Source organism: Carassius carassius, chromosome 44 (assembly GCF_963082965.1).
Source record: "Carassius carassius chromosome 44, fCarCar2.1, whole genome shotgun sequence".
NCBI lineage: Eukaryota > Metazoa > Chordata > Actinopteri > Cypriniformes > Cyprinidae > Carassius > Carassius carassius.
This window is the reverse complement of record NC_081798.1, coordinates 21,281,931-21,297,725: the sequence shown is the minus strand read 5'-3', so window position 1 is coordinate 21,297,725 and position 15,795 is coordinate 21,281,931. Positions and strand designations below refer to the sequence as shown.

At 38.3% G+C, this 15,795-nt stretch overlaps 1 protein-coding gene across 2 annotated transcripts in view; it reads left to right on the top strand.

The window, feature by feature from the left end:
* Window positions 1–15,550, top strand: part of LOC132126130 (adenomatous polyposis coli protein 2-like) — a 31,331-nt gene extending 15,781 nt beyond the window's left edge. For both annotated transcript variants that reach the window (XM_059537198.1, XM_059537199.1), the window contains exons 3-15: window positions 460–550; window positions 1,742–2,006; window positions 3,025–3,133; window positions 3,515–3,628; window positions 3,776–3,871; window positions 6,391–6,480; window positions 7,131–7,512; window positions 8,267–8,365; window positions 8,489–8,628; window positions 8,944–9,021; window positions 9,176–9,292; window positions 9,433–9,647; window positions 9,731–15,550. In XM_059537198.1, coding sequence (XP_059393181.1) covers window positions 460–550; window positions 1,742–2,006; window positions 3,025–3,133; window positions 3,515–3,628; window positions 3,776–3,871; window positions 6,391–6,480; window positions 7,131–7,512; window positions 8,267–8,365; window positions 8,489–8,628; window positions 8,944–9,021; window positions 9,176–9,292; window positions 9,433–9,647; window positions 9,731–15,290 — 7,356 coding nt within the window. In that variant the 3' untranslated portion in view covers window positions 15,291–15,550. The remainder of the gene's footprint in view (window positions 1–459; window positions 551–1,741; window positions 2,007–3,024; window positions 3,134–3,514; window positions 3,629–3,775; window positions 3,872–6,390; window positions 6,481–7,130; window positions 7,513–8,266; window positions 8,366–8,488; window positions 8,629–8,943; window positions 9,022–9,175; window positions 9,293–9,432; window positions 9,648–9,730) is intronic.
* The last annotated feature ends 245 nt before the right edge of the window (window positions 15,551–15,795 follow it).

Sequence of the window (15,795 nt, the reverse complement as noted above, 5' to 3'; positions counted from 1 at the left end):
ATAAATATGTGATGTAATATTTCACTATATTATTGTTTTCACTGTAGTTTTTGTCCAAAAAAATGCAGCCTTTGTGAGCGTCAAACATTTGAAAGACTAACCTTTTCTTATCCATTTTAAAAATTTAGCTGGTTCTCTAACGGTTCATTTATTTATGCAGTGGAAATGCTCACTACACAAAATCATTGATTGAAACTGATTCAGCAAATGCTTTCATGAGATTATAGGTGATACATGGGTCATATTCAATATCCCATGATTCCACTGTGGCTCAGATCCTGAGTGTAATCCCTGCCAAATCTGTTCACTCTCGCAGTCTGTTCTCCCCTCAATTTATCTTTTTACTTTGAAATACAAGAGTTCGATTTTTGCACAACTGGACTCCACTGGCAAACAAAAGACTGTCGGCTGCTTATTTATTAGTGTATGTGTGTGTGTTTGTTTTTTGTGCTATAATAGGAGGTTCTGAGGCAGCTGCAGAGTAAACTGGAGCAGGAGGCCGGAACTCTTGCCTCTTCAGGCAGAACTGATGTGCTGGACCAGCTCAAAGGTACTGCAGGAAATCTGTTCACTTTACTCAACATAGTCATCATCTTTGCATTTATCTTTACTATCTTTATCTTTATATTCCTCACAGAATTATACAGATACTAAAATTAACCCAGATTCCTGCATATTTTGTTCATAGTATTAGTATAGTCAAATTTATTATGAAGTTAAACAGTCTGTTAAAACAAATCACCAAAGGTTACGTGTCTTTGTCGCACACAGTGGATTTAACTGGTAAATCGAACTGGTTAATGCTTCTTTGGGAGCAGTTTACCTGCACCAAATGTGTCCTGTGATTGCAGATCAGAACTGCACAACAGTCATGAGATATTTTGCAAAACTCTTTCGGTTTAACACTGAACACTCAACACTGTATTGAGGACATGTCACAGCATCTAAGTGAATGTGAATTTTCTTCTGCTAAAATAAAGGCCATTTTATTGTTGACTTATTCTTTGGTCCGTGAGGGTGCACACATTTTCCATTAATCAGTGTCCTGGCAACTGTATAACACACATCAGAGCGACATGCTGCGATGGAAACAGACAACTGACTCTCATTCAGTTTTTAAAACATCCTGAAACTGAATCATTTTAAGGACATTCAGTTCTTTTTATGGTTCTCGGTTAGGTTAGCTATTGACAAAGAATTTTAAATTTCATTACATCATACTTTTCTTTCAAAAGACCTTCTGATATTTATTTTGTGCTATATCTAGTAATAAAGGGAAATAGTTGATCACTTCACGTCAGCTTTGTGCTGCCGTTTAAACTATTGTTTGTATTGCTTACTAGAAAATTGCCAGAATTTGAAAGTTACGAAGCACAAAGCTTATTGTGATTACTGGATAGTAGGCACACTACAAATATTTTTGTGAAATTATATTCAAGCATCAGAAGAAAACAGCATAGTATTGAAGATCAGTCTTGGGATTTAAGATTTTTTTTATATTGGATAATCAAAATGAAGAACGATTCAAATAAATAAATCAATACTGTCAACCCAGCTCTAATTCTTGAATGCAGAAGACTATAGTAAATATGTAAACTAAGATACTATTAAATATGCAAGCACTAAAGCAAAATAAATGTTTCTTAACTGATTGTACACATCTTAATTACTTAAAGAAAATTATAAAAAAATAATAAAAAAATAATAATAATAAAATCTTTGACTTTTCTTGTTTTTCTAGAGCTGCATATGGACTTGACCAACTACTACGAGCTCAAGTACCAGCCTCACAACCTGCGTGTGTTTCCAGAGATGATGACTAGCCAGATAGGAGAAGGCGAGGAGAGACTGAGCCTCGGCAGGGCCAGGAGTCCTGCCTGTCCACCGTCCCGCCAGTCCTCATCTGCATCTGGAGAGGGCACAGCTGTGCACCCTGGGAGCCCTCATCAGACCACTGGAGAAGGCCGTGTCACTGCCCAGCACTTAGAGGATCTCTGTAAAGAGAGGTAAGATCATTACATCCAAACACTTTAATCAGCTGTCTCGTTTTTTAAGGGAAGTGTTATTTCCTTTAGAGGGTTTGTCCACTTTAATAACCAGTGGCCTTTAGTTTAGGTCACATCCATGAACCAAAATTACTTGCTATTGCTAGTAAAAAGTAGGTGGTTTAACAGGAAATTGGCACTCTCATTTTAAAGAGCTGGACAGCAGTTCAGCTGTAAAATTCAAATTCATATAACTTACAAAGAGTTATTTTATTATATGGACTTACTAACATTTTGTTATAAAAAAAAAACATGCAACAGAAAAAAAAATTATAATAATACAAAGGAAACAAACAAAAAAATGCATTTACTTGTCAAATAAATGTTGTTCTTTTAAAAATGATTTTCATCATGGAATGCTAAAAAATATATATCATGGTTTCCCCAAAAAGTAAGATTAGGCATCACAACCATTTTCAACCCTGATAATAATAATAATAAATATTACTTAGGTATCGAGAACATATAAGACTGATTTCTGGATCAGGATCATGGATCACGTGACACTGTAATATAATTATTATTATTTTATTTATATATTTCTGTATTTTGGATTAAGTAGCCTTGATTTGAACATACGTGACTTCTTTCAAAAACATTAATAAATGTATTAATAAATAATAAATGAATAATTAATACATCTATTAAGAATTAATAATTCAAACAACAAGCCCCAAACTTTTGAATAGTAGGGTGTCAATTTTCTATGTCTAATCAGTTGTGTATTTCACATGTAAAGGAACACATATGTATAACATGTGGTAATCAACAATTTGTCACAAGAAAGAAGTAATAAAACTCCTAAGTAATAAAATATGTAATACAAATTAAAGTCTATTTCAACACCCTGTGGTCTGTAGCCAATTCTATTTAATTTCACACTCACAAAACTGATTCAGTTTTTTAAATCTGAATTCTGCCCAATGCTGCTGGAGTACACTAATTTCAGGTTTCAGGAGTGTGTGTTTATGTGTTTTAGGTCCATGTTGCTGAGTGAGATAGAGAAAGAGGAGACAGAGCGGCGGTGGTATTACTCACAGCTGCAAAGTTTGTCTCAGAGACTGTCCGAACTGCCGCGGCTTGATACGGTAAGCAAAAATGAGGTCACCTGGTTTTGCTGCTTATGACCACAGATTGTAGATCCTAAACCTAGATTTTTTGAGTCAGGTGTCCCTTGTCTAGTTTAAAGTAATGGCACTGATTCTTAAAGAGATATTACAGCCAAAAAGTAAATATTTGTCTTTATTTACTTACTAACATGTTGTTCCAAAAAAAAAAATTTCAACTTTGAATAAAAAAGGAGAAGAATGTTTGTGCAGATCTTTTCCATACAATAAAAGCATGTTGATTAAATGTTTTTATAAAACAGTCTGTAATTCTCTTTCCTGTCTCTAGGGGTTTGATCATGGCAGAAAGAATAGTATGCATACAGTACAGATGATATCTGTGCATTTTTCTGTGCTTCACAGTTCTCCATGCAGGTGGATTTTATTCGCCAGCAGCTGGAGTTCGAAGCTCAACAACTGCGCTCCGTGATGGAGGAACGTTTCGGCACCAGCGACGAGATGGTTCAGAGAACACAAGTAAGAACAGATTATAGATTTAATGCCATGTTGTCTTAAACAAAGGTCCAGCTATAAAACCAGCTTTAATGTCACTAACCAACCAGCAGGACGTATTTGGTCAGTCAGCTAGGGTTTGATGAAACATTTTGAACTGTATTCGTACAGATTCGTGTTGCTCGATTGGAGCAGCTGGAGAAAGAGCTTCAGGAGGCCCAGAGCTCACGTGGTCCTCAAGAGAAGAGTGCTCTTCCAGAAACTCAGGTGACCTATACACCCCTGTCCTCCATTTGAGTCTGAATCATAAAATGCAACTGGGATGCTCAGTTGATTGTCCAAAATGATTATATTGTTAACAACAACAGCTCCATCGAAACGTTAAAGAAACAAATAACAATAAGTGACCTTTACTTAGTTTTATTTATATTTTATTGTATATGTACAAAAATTCCAGGTGACTGCCCAGTGATAACAATAAAAAATATAAAAAGAATACATAATAATAAAAATAATATCATACCATCAGACTAGTTGGTTAAATATGTTATTATTTATTATAAATATTTTACATAGTTTTGAGAAAGTTATATAAAATGTTTCATATACTGTATATATAATTATATATATATATATATATATATAAATGTTTTATTTGATTGAGTTACACCTCACACTTACCACAGATCTTAAAAATATTTTTTTATATATAAATTTGTTTTAACACTAAGAATAAAATTTTTTGTATAATAGTTTAGTAAACACAGGAAATTTTGTGAGTCACACTTGTTATTGACAGAAAAACTCTAATTCTAATATGTTCTCGGCACTTTAATGATTTCATTCCAGTGAATTATTAAGTAACATCAAAATGCTACAAATTAAGTTTCTCTGCTGTTATTTATCTCTCAGTAGTGGCGTTTTCACAGCACAATTTATAGATGCTGTGAACTACTGGGGTTTGCATTGCCAGAGGCAACACAAAACCACAGAGAACACTGTTGACTGAACCAGCCTGCTGGAAAAGTCACATTAAAAATGTGACATTTATAGCTCAGGTAATGGATGGAGGGAGATTGTAAAAAAAAAAAAAAAGAAGAAGAAGAAAAAAAAGAAAGAAAAGGTATAACTGTATATGTTATATAACAGAGCTAAAAGTAAATGTTCCTTTTGCATCACTGAAAGTTGCTCATTTTAATTACAAACATGATAAATTGCAATCATCATGAATTAGTCTTAAGCAATAAATTAGAAGTGTGGTTTCCACTATAGTGTACCATAACTGCTCTGTTACATAAAAATTGTATATTAAATATTTATTGTAATTTAATTTAACTTGTTACTCCATGTTTTATTAATGGAAAAAATAATGCAGTATTTGTAGTATTATAAGATATTTCTGCTGTGGCTACTCCGAGAAACATTATTCTTGCAGGATTTTCATTGCACAGCTTCACATCCACCCAGTCTCACCTGCCACTGTCTCACAGCACACACTGGCACTCAGTGTTGCTATGCAACAAAACAGGGTATGACCTCCGCAAGCTCCCTCCTATTGGCTGCTCAGTGACTGGGATGCTTGGCAAGTGTGAAGATGTAATTTTAAAGCATAGTTCTCTGAGACTAAGGGATTCCCACCGCAGCACAATTGTCTGTCAAGTCAAGTCAAGTCACCTTTATTTATATAGCGCTTTAAACAAAATACATTGCGTCAAAGCAACTGAAAAACATGATTTCATTAGGAAAACAGTGTGTCAATAATTCAAAATGACAGTTAGAGGCAGTTCATCATCTGTCTGCTCAACTCTGCACCAGACTGACCATGAGCTTTTGAGGCCTACTTTTTATTAAGGCTGAGAATGAAAAACGAAGGAATGAAATGAGAAAGTGAGGATGTGATGAAACCTGCAGTATAAGGTTGCCATTTAAATTGTATGCTTTAGATTTTTCTCTGTTTTGGGACCTTCACTGGACTCTTCAACTCATTTTAGAATAATAATAGTCATCAAAACTATTAAATGAATTGGAAGTATTCAGTAACCAAACTAGTTCAGCAAATCAAACTTATATGCTACCTACAATATTAATAATAATGTTTTATGTTCTTTAAAGTAGGCACTCATTGTTTAGATCACACCTCTGGACTTTCTCTCACCCAACTTCATGAGGTGGATCCTGGAATACTTTTTTAAATTGGATAGGGCTTATTGGGCACATATATTCTGAAGACTCTAGAATATCATTCAAACAATGTCTGTGTCCTCTCTTGTAATCTGGTTGTCTAGAGATTGTATTTGTAGCTGGTGCCAAATGTTGCCATAGTGCTGGGTTTGAGCATGAAAGAACGAATCAGGTCTTTGGCACTGGTGCTGATTCACTCTCCAAATGCAAATGTTGTGCACATGCTCAAACAGTTTTTAAACAGAAAAAAATAAAATGTATGAATATCATAGCACTTAGACCATGGAAACGATGATGATGATTTTTTAGCTGGTTTCAACTGGTGTTAAGGCAATGTTATTAAGTTAAGCTCTGAGGTAGATTAGTCACAGGTGTGATTCATCACTTCATGTTTGACAGCCACAGAATGACATTTTTTCTTTATTTTGAAGAATATACCCTCTCAATATGTGTGTATCAGTCTTAATACAGCACAGATTTTCAGTACTTCACTGATACTTTTCTGCTTTAATAAATGTTGTGTTAATTCAGACGTACAGACCAAATTTCCAAGTATCTTGTGTACTAAACAGGAATAAATAATAAACCATATCCTCTGTCCACAGAGCACAGAGTGCCTCTCAAAAGCATCTGTGTCTGATATGGATACTGGAAGCGCTGGTACTTTGAAGGCCCCTGGAGAAGCAGGGAGCAAAGTAAGAGCATTGTGTTTTTTTATTTGTCTGTTTTTTTTGTTTTTTTTGCTTGTTTGTTTTTAGTTTGTCAGCATTCCTAAATGTAATCTGGTTACATACAATGATATTTCAAGATTTAAAAAATTCACAGAAGAATCGTTAGGAAGCTTAAAGATCAGGTTATAATTTTAACTATGTATCATAAGGAGCTATATCAGCCTTTCTGTAAACACAGCAGTCTATATATTTGTACTTTATTTTACTATATATATATACTATATTAAATGCATTAAAATAAATGTGAACATGCCTGTAAAGCGTGTGTTGGTCTTGTGATGGACTGACCATCTGTCCAAGATATTTCCTTCTTTTGGACCAAGATGCTGAAATAGGCTCCAGCATCTCTGCAACCCTACCTACTGTTAAGCAAGCAGTTTGGAGAATAAATGGATAGTTTCCTTTAAAATCAACATCAGATTAAAAACTAGCTGTAAATAATACACAAAATATCATAACTGTCTAGTACCTATGTTAAATTAATTCACTTCATTTAAACAAGACACTGTATGTTCAGCCAATGTCATTTCATTTCTGACCTTATATGCAGCATTCATAGTGCAATAATGAAGACAGCATATGTCAGCTATACTTAAATTGTGTTTGGGTTGCAGGTGGAGATGGTGTTTTGGCTGCTGTCCATGCTGGCCTCTAGAGATCGAGAAGAGATGTCCCGTAACCTTCTGGCAATGTCAAGCTCGCAGGAAAGCTGCATTGCTATGCGCAAGTCTGGTTGTGTCTCACTGCTTGTGCAAATACTACATGAGGGTGGAACTGGGGAGGCAGCCGGGACAGGAGGCTATAGTCGGGAAGCCCGTTCGAGAGCCAGTGCTGCACTGCACAACATTGTGTACTCGCAGCCAGATGAGGGCCAAGCACGTCGCGAGATGAGAGTTCTTCATGTGCTAGAGCAGATCCGCTCACACTGTGAGAATGGCTGGGACTGGATTGAGAACCATTTAAGTACACCCTCACCTGGTGGTGGCAAAAGCATGGGTGAGCACAGTTTAAGATATAGTCAGTGTGTTATATAATGCAAAATGTATCATTCATTTGTTTTTAATAACCATATTCTTTTATTTGTGTATATCATGTTCGAAACAAAAAGACAAAGCTTACACATATAAGTTATAAGTACTGTTATGAGTAACAGTATGTATCGGATTACTTTCTTATAGGTACTTACTTTAAGTATTGGATAAACTAGAGAGGTTCAATATGGTGATTTAGTCTACGTCCACAAGAAGCCAGAGCTTTCCCTATGCAATCCCCCCCCCCCCCCTCATCTCAAGAAATATCTGCATTCACACAAAACCGACACAAAACGATGTAGTATACATGTCAGACCAGTATGTGGCACTGTAATTCTGCCACCGAGATACACTAAAAATGGAGAAAAAAACTTGGATTATGCGCAGAAACCCTGAGTGCGATATACAAACGAACATGGAATAATTAATTTATCAATATTAATTATTAATATTAATATTAATATTTCACTCTCCCAAAACGTGCCTGGTCCGTGTAGACGAAATGCCTATATGATATAAAAAAAATGCGTGTATAGCTGAACGTGTCTCTATGTGGACAGGGCCTTAGATTTTTCATTTTTTAGTTGTTATATGTCAATAAAATTATATATTTTTTGATTGATACATTATTTTATTTGTGATATTTATGATAATTTGATACATACTGTTAGCATACTATAAAATAATGAATTTATATACTTTTACTTTGATATCCACAGAAATCCCTGAGCCAGTGGATCCCCAAATGTGCCAGGCCTTATGTGCAATAATGAAGTTGTCCTTTGAGGAAGAGTACCGCAGGGCAATGAATGAACTAGGTGCATGAATACATTTTCTCTTAATAGACCAAAGAACCATAGAGTGTATGCTGCAGTTGTAATTAAGTTGTAAATACAGTGAGGTGAAAACACAATGAAGAAGTTTGTTTGTGGATCTTTTAGGGGGACTGCAAGCCATCGCAGAGCTAATACAGCTGGACCAAGAACTGTATGGCATGGAAAATGAGCCAATTAATATGGCCCTCCGGCGCTACGCAGGAATGGCACTCACAAATCTTACATATGGAGATGTTGTAAATAAGGTAAATGTGGATTCATGATAAAAATTAAAAACATTGCTATTTGTACAGTCATCTCATCTCATTCCTTTACAATAATGTAATCACTGTCCAAACTGGCCATAAATATTTTTACTGAAATATGTATAAATGTAACTATTGTCATATAATTAAACAAAAACACATATTTTATCTTTGGTAACAGTTAATTTTGGACTCTTATTATAATTTTAATTGTTAACAATGTAAACATACAGTGCCAGGCAAATGTACAACTTACAAAAGCAATTTTGTGCCTTCTTGTGATGTTGACAAAATTTTCTTTATTAAATTTATCAGGCTACACTTTGCTCAAAGAAAAACTGTCTTCAAGCCATTGTTGCACAGCTTGCATCTGATAGCGAGGAATTACAGCAGGTACATAACCTACTTTTACATACAGCAAACCGTCACTCCTTTATTAACTTCTAGGATGAGAAATATTATGCAACAGCTCATTATAATAGTACATTTTCATATGCTTCTCAATTATCTGGCCCTCAACCGCACTGTGATTTGTCATTGCTTTTAGGTAGTGTCAAGTATACTGAGAAACTTGTCATGGCGTGCTGATATCAACAGCAAGAGGGCTTTGAGAGATATCGGCAGTGTTACAGCCCTTATGACTTGTGCACTGCAGGCTACAAAGGTACAATCAAAAATGTCAATGTCATCCATTTCTTGCATTCAGTAAAACTGAACATGAGTGATTTACCCTTTAAATTGGTCATATTTGTGCTTCAATAGCACTCAGAAAGGTAATTTTGCAAGGTGTGGTCTCCTTCACAGGAATCCACTTTAAAGAGTGTGCTCAGTGCACTGTGGAATCTGTCAGCACACAGCACTGAGAATAAGGTGGCAATTTGCTCTGTTGATGGTGCTCTCGGCTTTTTGGTTAGCACTTTGACTTATCGATGCCAAACCAACTCATTGGCCATAATTGAGAGTGGTGGAGGTATCCTGCGTAATGTGTCCAGCCTTATTGCTACACGAGATGATTACAGGTATCATGTTTATTCACATTCACAAGTTAAACAGATACTTAAAGTTTCCATGACATCACTTAAATTCTGTTTTCCTAATTCAGGCAAATCCTCAGGGATCATAACTGCCTTCAGAAAATGCTGCAGCACTTGCGATCTCACAGTTTGACTATTGTGAGTAATGCATGTGGAACCCTCTGGAACCTGTCTGCACGAAGTCCAAAGGACCAGGAATTGCTGTGGGATCTGGGAGCTGTAAGCATGCTGCGCAATCTAATCCATTCAAAGCACAAAATGATTGCCATGGGAAGTGCTGCAGCTCTGCGAAACCTCCTCACAAATCGTCCACTTAAATATAAAGATACTGCAGTTATATCACCAGGATCTTGCATGCCATCCCTCTACATGAGAAAGCAGAAAGCATTAGAGGCTGAGTTAGATGCGAAGCATCTGGCAGAAACATTTGATTCAATTGAGAAGCAAAGTTTCAAGCATCAAAGCATAAATAAACCTTTGAGGCAAATTGAGAGCCTAGCAAAAGACTATGCCTCAGATTCTGGTTGTTTTGATGATGATGAAGCACCTAATGTATCAACCAGCTTGGATACTGGAACATTCTCCATGCTCTCCATGTTTTTGAACAATTCTAACTTCCTTAATACCCAGCCCCGTAAGCGAGAGGGGGAGCCTGAACAAGATGCCGAAACCTTTCAAACTGAGAATATAAGGTCACAACCCCCCGATGATGAAGTGACTGTGGCAGCTGAGAAATTAGCCAAGAAGATCACCAACACTGTGGCTAAAATTGACAAACTGGTGGAAGACATTACCATGCATACATCCTCAGAGGACAGCTTCAGCCTCAGCTCAGAAGATCATTTTGTGGATTGGAATTATGGGCCAGATGAGCTTCACGAGGCACGAGCCATTTCATGTTCCCCTTGTCATCTTTCGGACACCAGCTCTTTTTCACCTAAAGAGTGTCTCAGCAGAGCACATGCCTTCCTGCATCTTAAAACAGCCAACTCGAGTTTATCCAATGACAGCCTTAACAGTGGCAGCATCAGCGATGGCTATTGTGACAGTCAGGACCAGACTAATACCTCAGCAAAACCAACAGAACAACAACGTCCTACTAAACTTGACCTTAAGGTAACTCATGAAGAAACCGTGAACAGTGGTGTACATATTTCAAGAGTCATGTGTCAAAATGAGATCCCTGAAAGAGATTTTGAGACAAACAAAGATGCTATTTTGCCAGATTCAAGTTCCACCGATACAGAGAAAAGCCAAGAGCATTTTATATCCACACCTGCAACAGTTTCAACTAAGGTGTCTTCAGATGCTGGTATACCAACTGTCAAGTTGTCTCCCTCCTATCAGCATGTTCCATTGATCCAGAGTGTTGCCAAGTTTGGCATTGCAAAAACTGCAATTAATGTTCAGGCAGCTCAAGCAATGCGCAGGCAAGCTTGGGTTCCAACAGTGATGACTGGAGGTAGTATTAGCAAGTTTTCCCCAATATGCTCTGCAAGAAGCCCCACAATAGGACAGCTGGAGACCCCTCAGAAGTATTCAGTAGAGAACACTCCAATATGCTTCTCTCGTTGCAGTTCTCTGTCTTCTCTGTCTTCTGGCGATGGAGCTCTTGATGAACAGAGTCAGACCGAAAATGACCTGGAAAGTGACTCATCTTTAGAGATTATAGAGGTGGAAGATGTGAATGTTGAGAAAAAATATGAAGAGGATGAGACACTTGATGACTTGAGTGACAGTCAGTTATTATTATCCGATCAGAAAATCAGCAGCTCTAATCCAACTGAAATCCCCAGTACAATCAAAAATGAGAAGAGGTTCCTTAGAGGAGTGTCTCCAGTAATTCTTGAGGACAGGACACCATCCAGCTCTTCAGAAAACTACATTCATGAAACACCTCTTGTAATGAGCCGCTGTAGTTCAGTAAGCTCGCTTGGCAGCTTTGAATCTCCTTCGATTGCCAGCTCTATTCAGAGTGATCCATGTAGTGAAATGATAAGTGGTACTGTTAGCCCAAGTGACTTACCAGACAGCCCAGGACAAACAATGCCTCCAAGTCGTAGCAAAACCCCATGCTGTGCAGAATCAAGTGGACCAGAAACACAGAATCTTGGTGTAGGAAGCCAGTGGGAAAACAGTTTGCGGAAATTTATGGAAATTGCAGACTTTAAAGAAAGGTTTAACCTCCCTCCAGATTTGGACACAATGATCTATTTCACAGTGGAAAAACCAATTGAGAATTTCTCATGTGCCTCTAGTCTGAGTGCCCTTCCCCTGCATGAACACTATGTCCAGAAAGATGTGGAGCTCAAACTTACCCCTTTGCTAAACCAGCAAGACAATGATCAAGAGGATTCTGAAAAGGAAGAGGACATGGATGACCAAGAACAGTATAGTGAAGGCAACTCAGAAGATGACATAGAAATTCTGAAAGAGTGCATTAATTCTGCCATGCCTTCCAGGTTTAAGAAGGTAAGGCCAACTGTGATGCCCAACCTCTCAAACCAAATTCTCAACATGCAGAGTCAAAAATCTATGCAATTACCAGTGTATATGGTGCTGCAGAACAAAAACAATCAAATATGTACTGGACAGAAGCTTGGAATGTCTTCAAAAGAAATCTATCATGATGATTCCTCTTACACTGACTCTGCTGAAGGTACAACCATCAATTTCTCAAGCACCACTTCCTTGAGTGATGAAACACTCCAGTATCCACTCAGAACTAAAGGAATAAAAGACTGTCGAAGAAAGAAAGAGACAAAAGAGCTGATTGACATTGAGGCAAAGAGAATTGAAGACCTACGCATGTTCTCTCGCTTCCAAAAACCAACTAAAATGACATGTCAGTCTCCCATAGTCACAAACCAACTGAACAAGACAATCAGACATATGGTACCCACTCAGAGATTACTTATACAGAGTAAAGAGATGGCAGCAAAAATTACACAGCAAAGGATTCAAAGCCAATCTCCAGTTCGACAAATACAAAAGCAAGGACAGAATCTGTCAAAAAGCTTGCCACAGTTAGATATTCCTATAAGAAAACAAAACACAGAGCTGTACCAAAATCAGAAAACCAGCTCTCTGAGTCATGCACAGGAAAACACTTTAGCCTTTCAGTCTAGACATCACCTAACAACTACGGAAGTGGCCATCTGCCATAAAATGGATAGACGGGATGGACTGATGAATAGGACGGGACAGAAACAGCATTATGAATCAAGCAAGACTAATGTAATACGCAATGCTAATATACAGGGTCAAGTCAAAGGTTGTCAATCCCGCCAAAAGGGTTTTCACAGAATCAAGCAACATCTAATTTTAGAAGAAGCACCTCCATGTTACTCTTTGAGTTCCTCCCTTAGCTCTTTGAGTGATGCAGAATTTGAGGAATATCATGGAAAACCTCAGCATACATGGATAAGGAATAAACATAATGTTACATCCAAACCCCAGTGCCCTCCAAAATCACAGCAAGAACGTAACCAGTTTGAAGAGATCAGCTCGCCAAGCTCAGTCAGCCTGGATTCAGAAGATGATCTTTTGATAAAATGCATAACATCTGCAATGCCTCAACATAAGAAAAAGCAGGCTGCCAGAAAAAAGAAAGCTGAGAAAAGGCACAAACAGAAAGCTACTCTTCAGAAAGGAATCGACGGGAGCCCTCAAAATGACCTAGATTCTGATGAAATTGCATCAGATAAAGACTCTGATCTCAACAGTGTTGAATGGAGAGCAATACAAGAAGGGGCTAATACAATCATAACCAAGTTACAAGCTTCAAAGTCCCAGGAACCCTCATCAGAGTCTGAGTCAGTTCTGTCATTTATGTCTGGATCAAGCTTTACTCCTAAAGAGAAGAAGGTATACAAAGATGACAAAAAGGCTAATAAACCACTTGATTTTGCCCCTCGTAAACCTGTTGCAAACTTGCCTGTGGTTTTCAGGGGTAGAACAGTGATATACACGCCCAAGAAGGAGACAACCCTCTCTCAAAGACCACCTCCTAAAAAAGTGACACAGAAAGCAGATGCCCCTAAAAATCCAGATCTAGCTCAACACAGGTCAAGAAGCCTTCACAGACTGGGCCACCCCATGGACTCCACACAGTTTTCATTGCCCAAAAGAAGCTCAACACCACCTGCCAGGATACCAAAGAGCTCATCTTCAGGATCATCTCAAAGTTCAACACCTTCCAGGCCTCCTCAGAAGAAAGTAACCTCCCCAACCCAAACCATTAGACAAGGTCCAGAGAAGGTGGCATCAGCACCATGCAGTCCAACGGACAAAAGAGCAAGCATTTTAAACAACAATCAGAACTCAAAGTCCCCTATAGACAGGAAAACACAGAAATCCCCTGTCAGAATACCATTCATGCAGAATCCATCAAGGCAAACAAGAAACATTTCACCTTTAGTAACCAACCAGCCCACTAGCATCAGCAGACAAAATATGCAGATGTCAGGGAAAAGAATACTACCAGCCAATCGATTGGATTTGGTTCGCATGACATCTACTCATTCAAGTATTGGTGAATCAGATCGTAATGGCTTTCTCAGACAACTGACATTCATCAAAGAGTCGTCAAAAGTCTCAAGACATGATGCTTTTTCACGTTCTGTCCCAACATCACAGCATGCCTCACCCCGAAGAGCAGTTCCAGGGTCCCCAGCAGTTTTCTTATGTTCTTCCCGTTGTCAAGAGCTGAAGGAAGCAGTTCAATCTCCAAAAAGAATGCCTGTGACTCAAGGACAAAGACAAGTGCAGGAACAGGGGGTAGTCAGACAGGGCATAACTCCATCAAGAGCTACCTCCATTGATAGGTACGTCACTGTGAAACGCCCAGCTAGACGTACAAGCTCGGAAAGTCCTTGCAGGGCCTCACAGAGAAATACGCCTGGCCCAAAGCCAAGAGAAAAGAGGGAGGATACCTTCAAAAGATACTCCTCCTCACCAAGCATAAATGTCTTGAGTCGTGTCACCAGCCGCTCATCTCTTCGCTCTTCATCTTCTGACTCAAGTGGACGAGCTAAAATTGAAAGGAACACAAATCAAAGGCAACACAGAACTGGATCACATAACTCTGACAAAGTGACCTGGCGAAGGATTCGAGATGAGGATGTTTCCCAGATATTAAAGAGCACTCTTCCACCCACTGCACTGCCTTTGTTGCCTTCACCTGAGGGCACCAAAAAGATTCCTTCAGCGCTTCCAGGAAAACTGCCTACTTTTACTCTAGCATCACGGAAAACAAGTGATGCAACTGTTCAAACTGAGGACTGCTCAGCCAACAAAACTAATTCAAGCACCTCTCCCACGATTGAAAAAGTTCTTGGCATTACTGAGGAGGTCAGAAAGATGGCCCTCCCCAGGAAAATAAGCATGGCCTTCGGGAATACCCTCCAAGATGGGGATTCAGATGGATCACTAAAAACCTACAGCACGGCATCAACCTCCACCTTTCAGTCAGTGGAAAGTACCCACAGTGGTGGTGTTGGCCATTTCCGACAGAGCTCACCCAGTAAAGCTGTCAGGGTTACACCTTTCAACTACATCCCCAGCCCCATGGTCTGCTGCTCTCTACAGACAATGCCAGAGAAGATGGGGGAAAAACATGAAGCATAATCAGTCTACTGTTCCAAGGTTGACGAAGTACTTTGCTCCTGATGCTGTAAAGAAAACTCAGGTGGTAATTGATGCTTCTCTTTACCTCGGATATTTAATGAGTCTTGTGCTTGCCAGTGCATCAGAAGTTTTACCTATTTAAAAAACTAAAAATCAATCTGGATGTGAACAATTACCCATGTAGTATAGAATCTCACTGGATTCACAACATTAACCTAACCCCACCACAAATGAGGGTAGCCTATATATATATATATATATATATATATATATATATATATATATATATATAATTTTGTATAGTGATAATAATCATCGCTTGTGCTACTTGGACAATTAATCACACATGACAAAGACTGTCTCAGAAGTGTGTTATCCACAGCTAAAAATTACGGCCTACATTTAGAACAATATGCAAGCTATTCTTTGAATGAACAAGGACAAATACTTTTAAAGATCATGTGCCACCTGCAAACCGGAAAAGACTGTTATGCTCTCACATGAG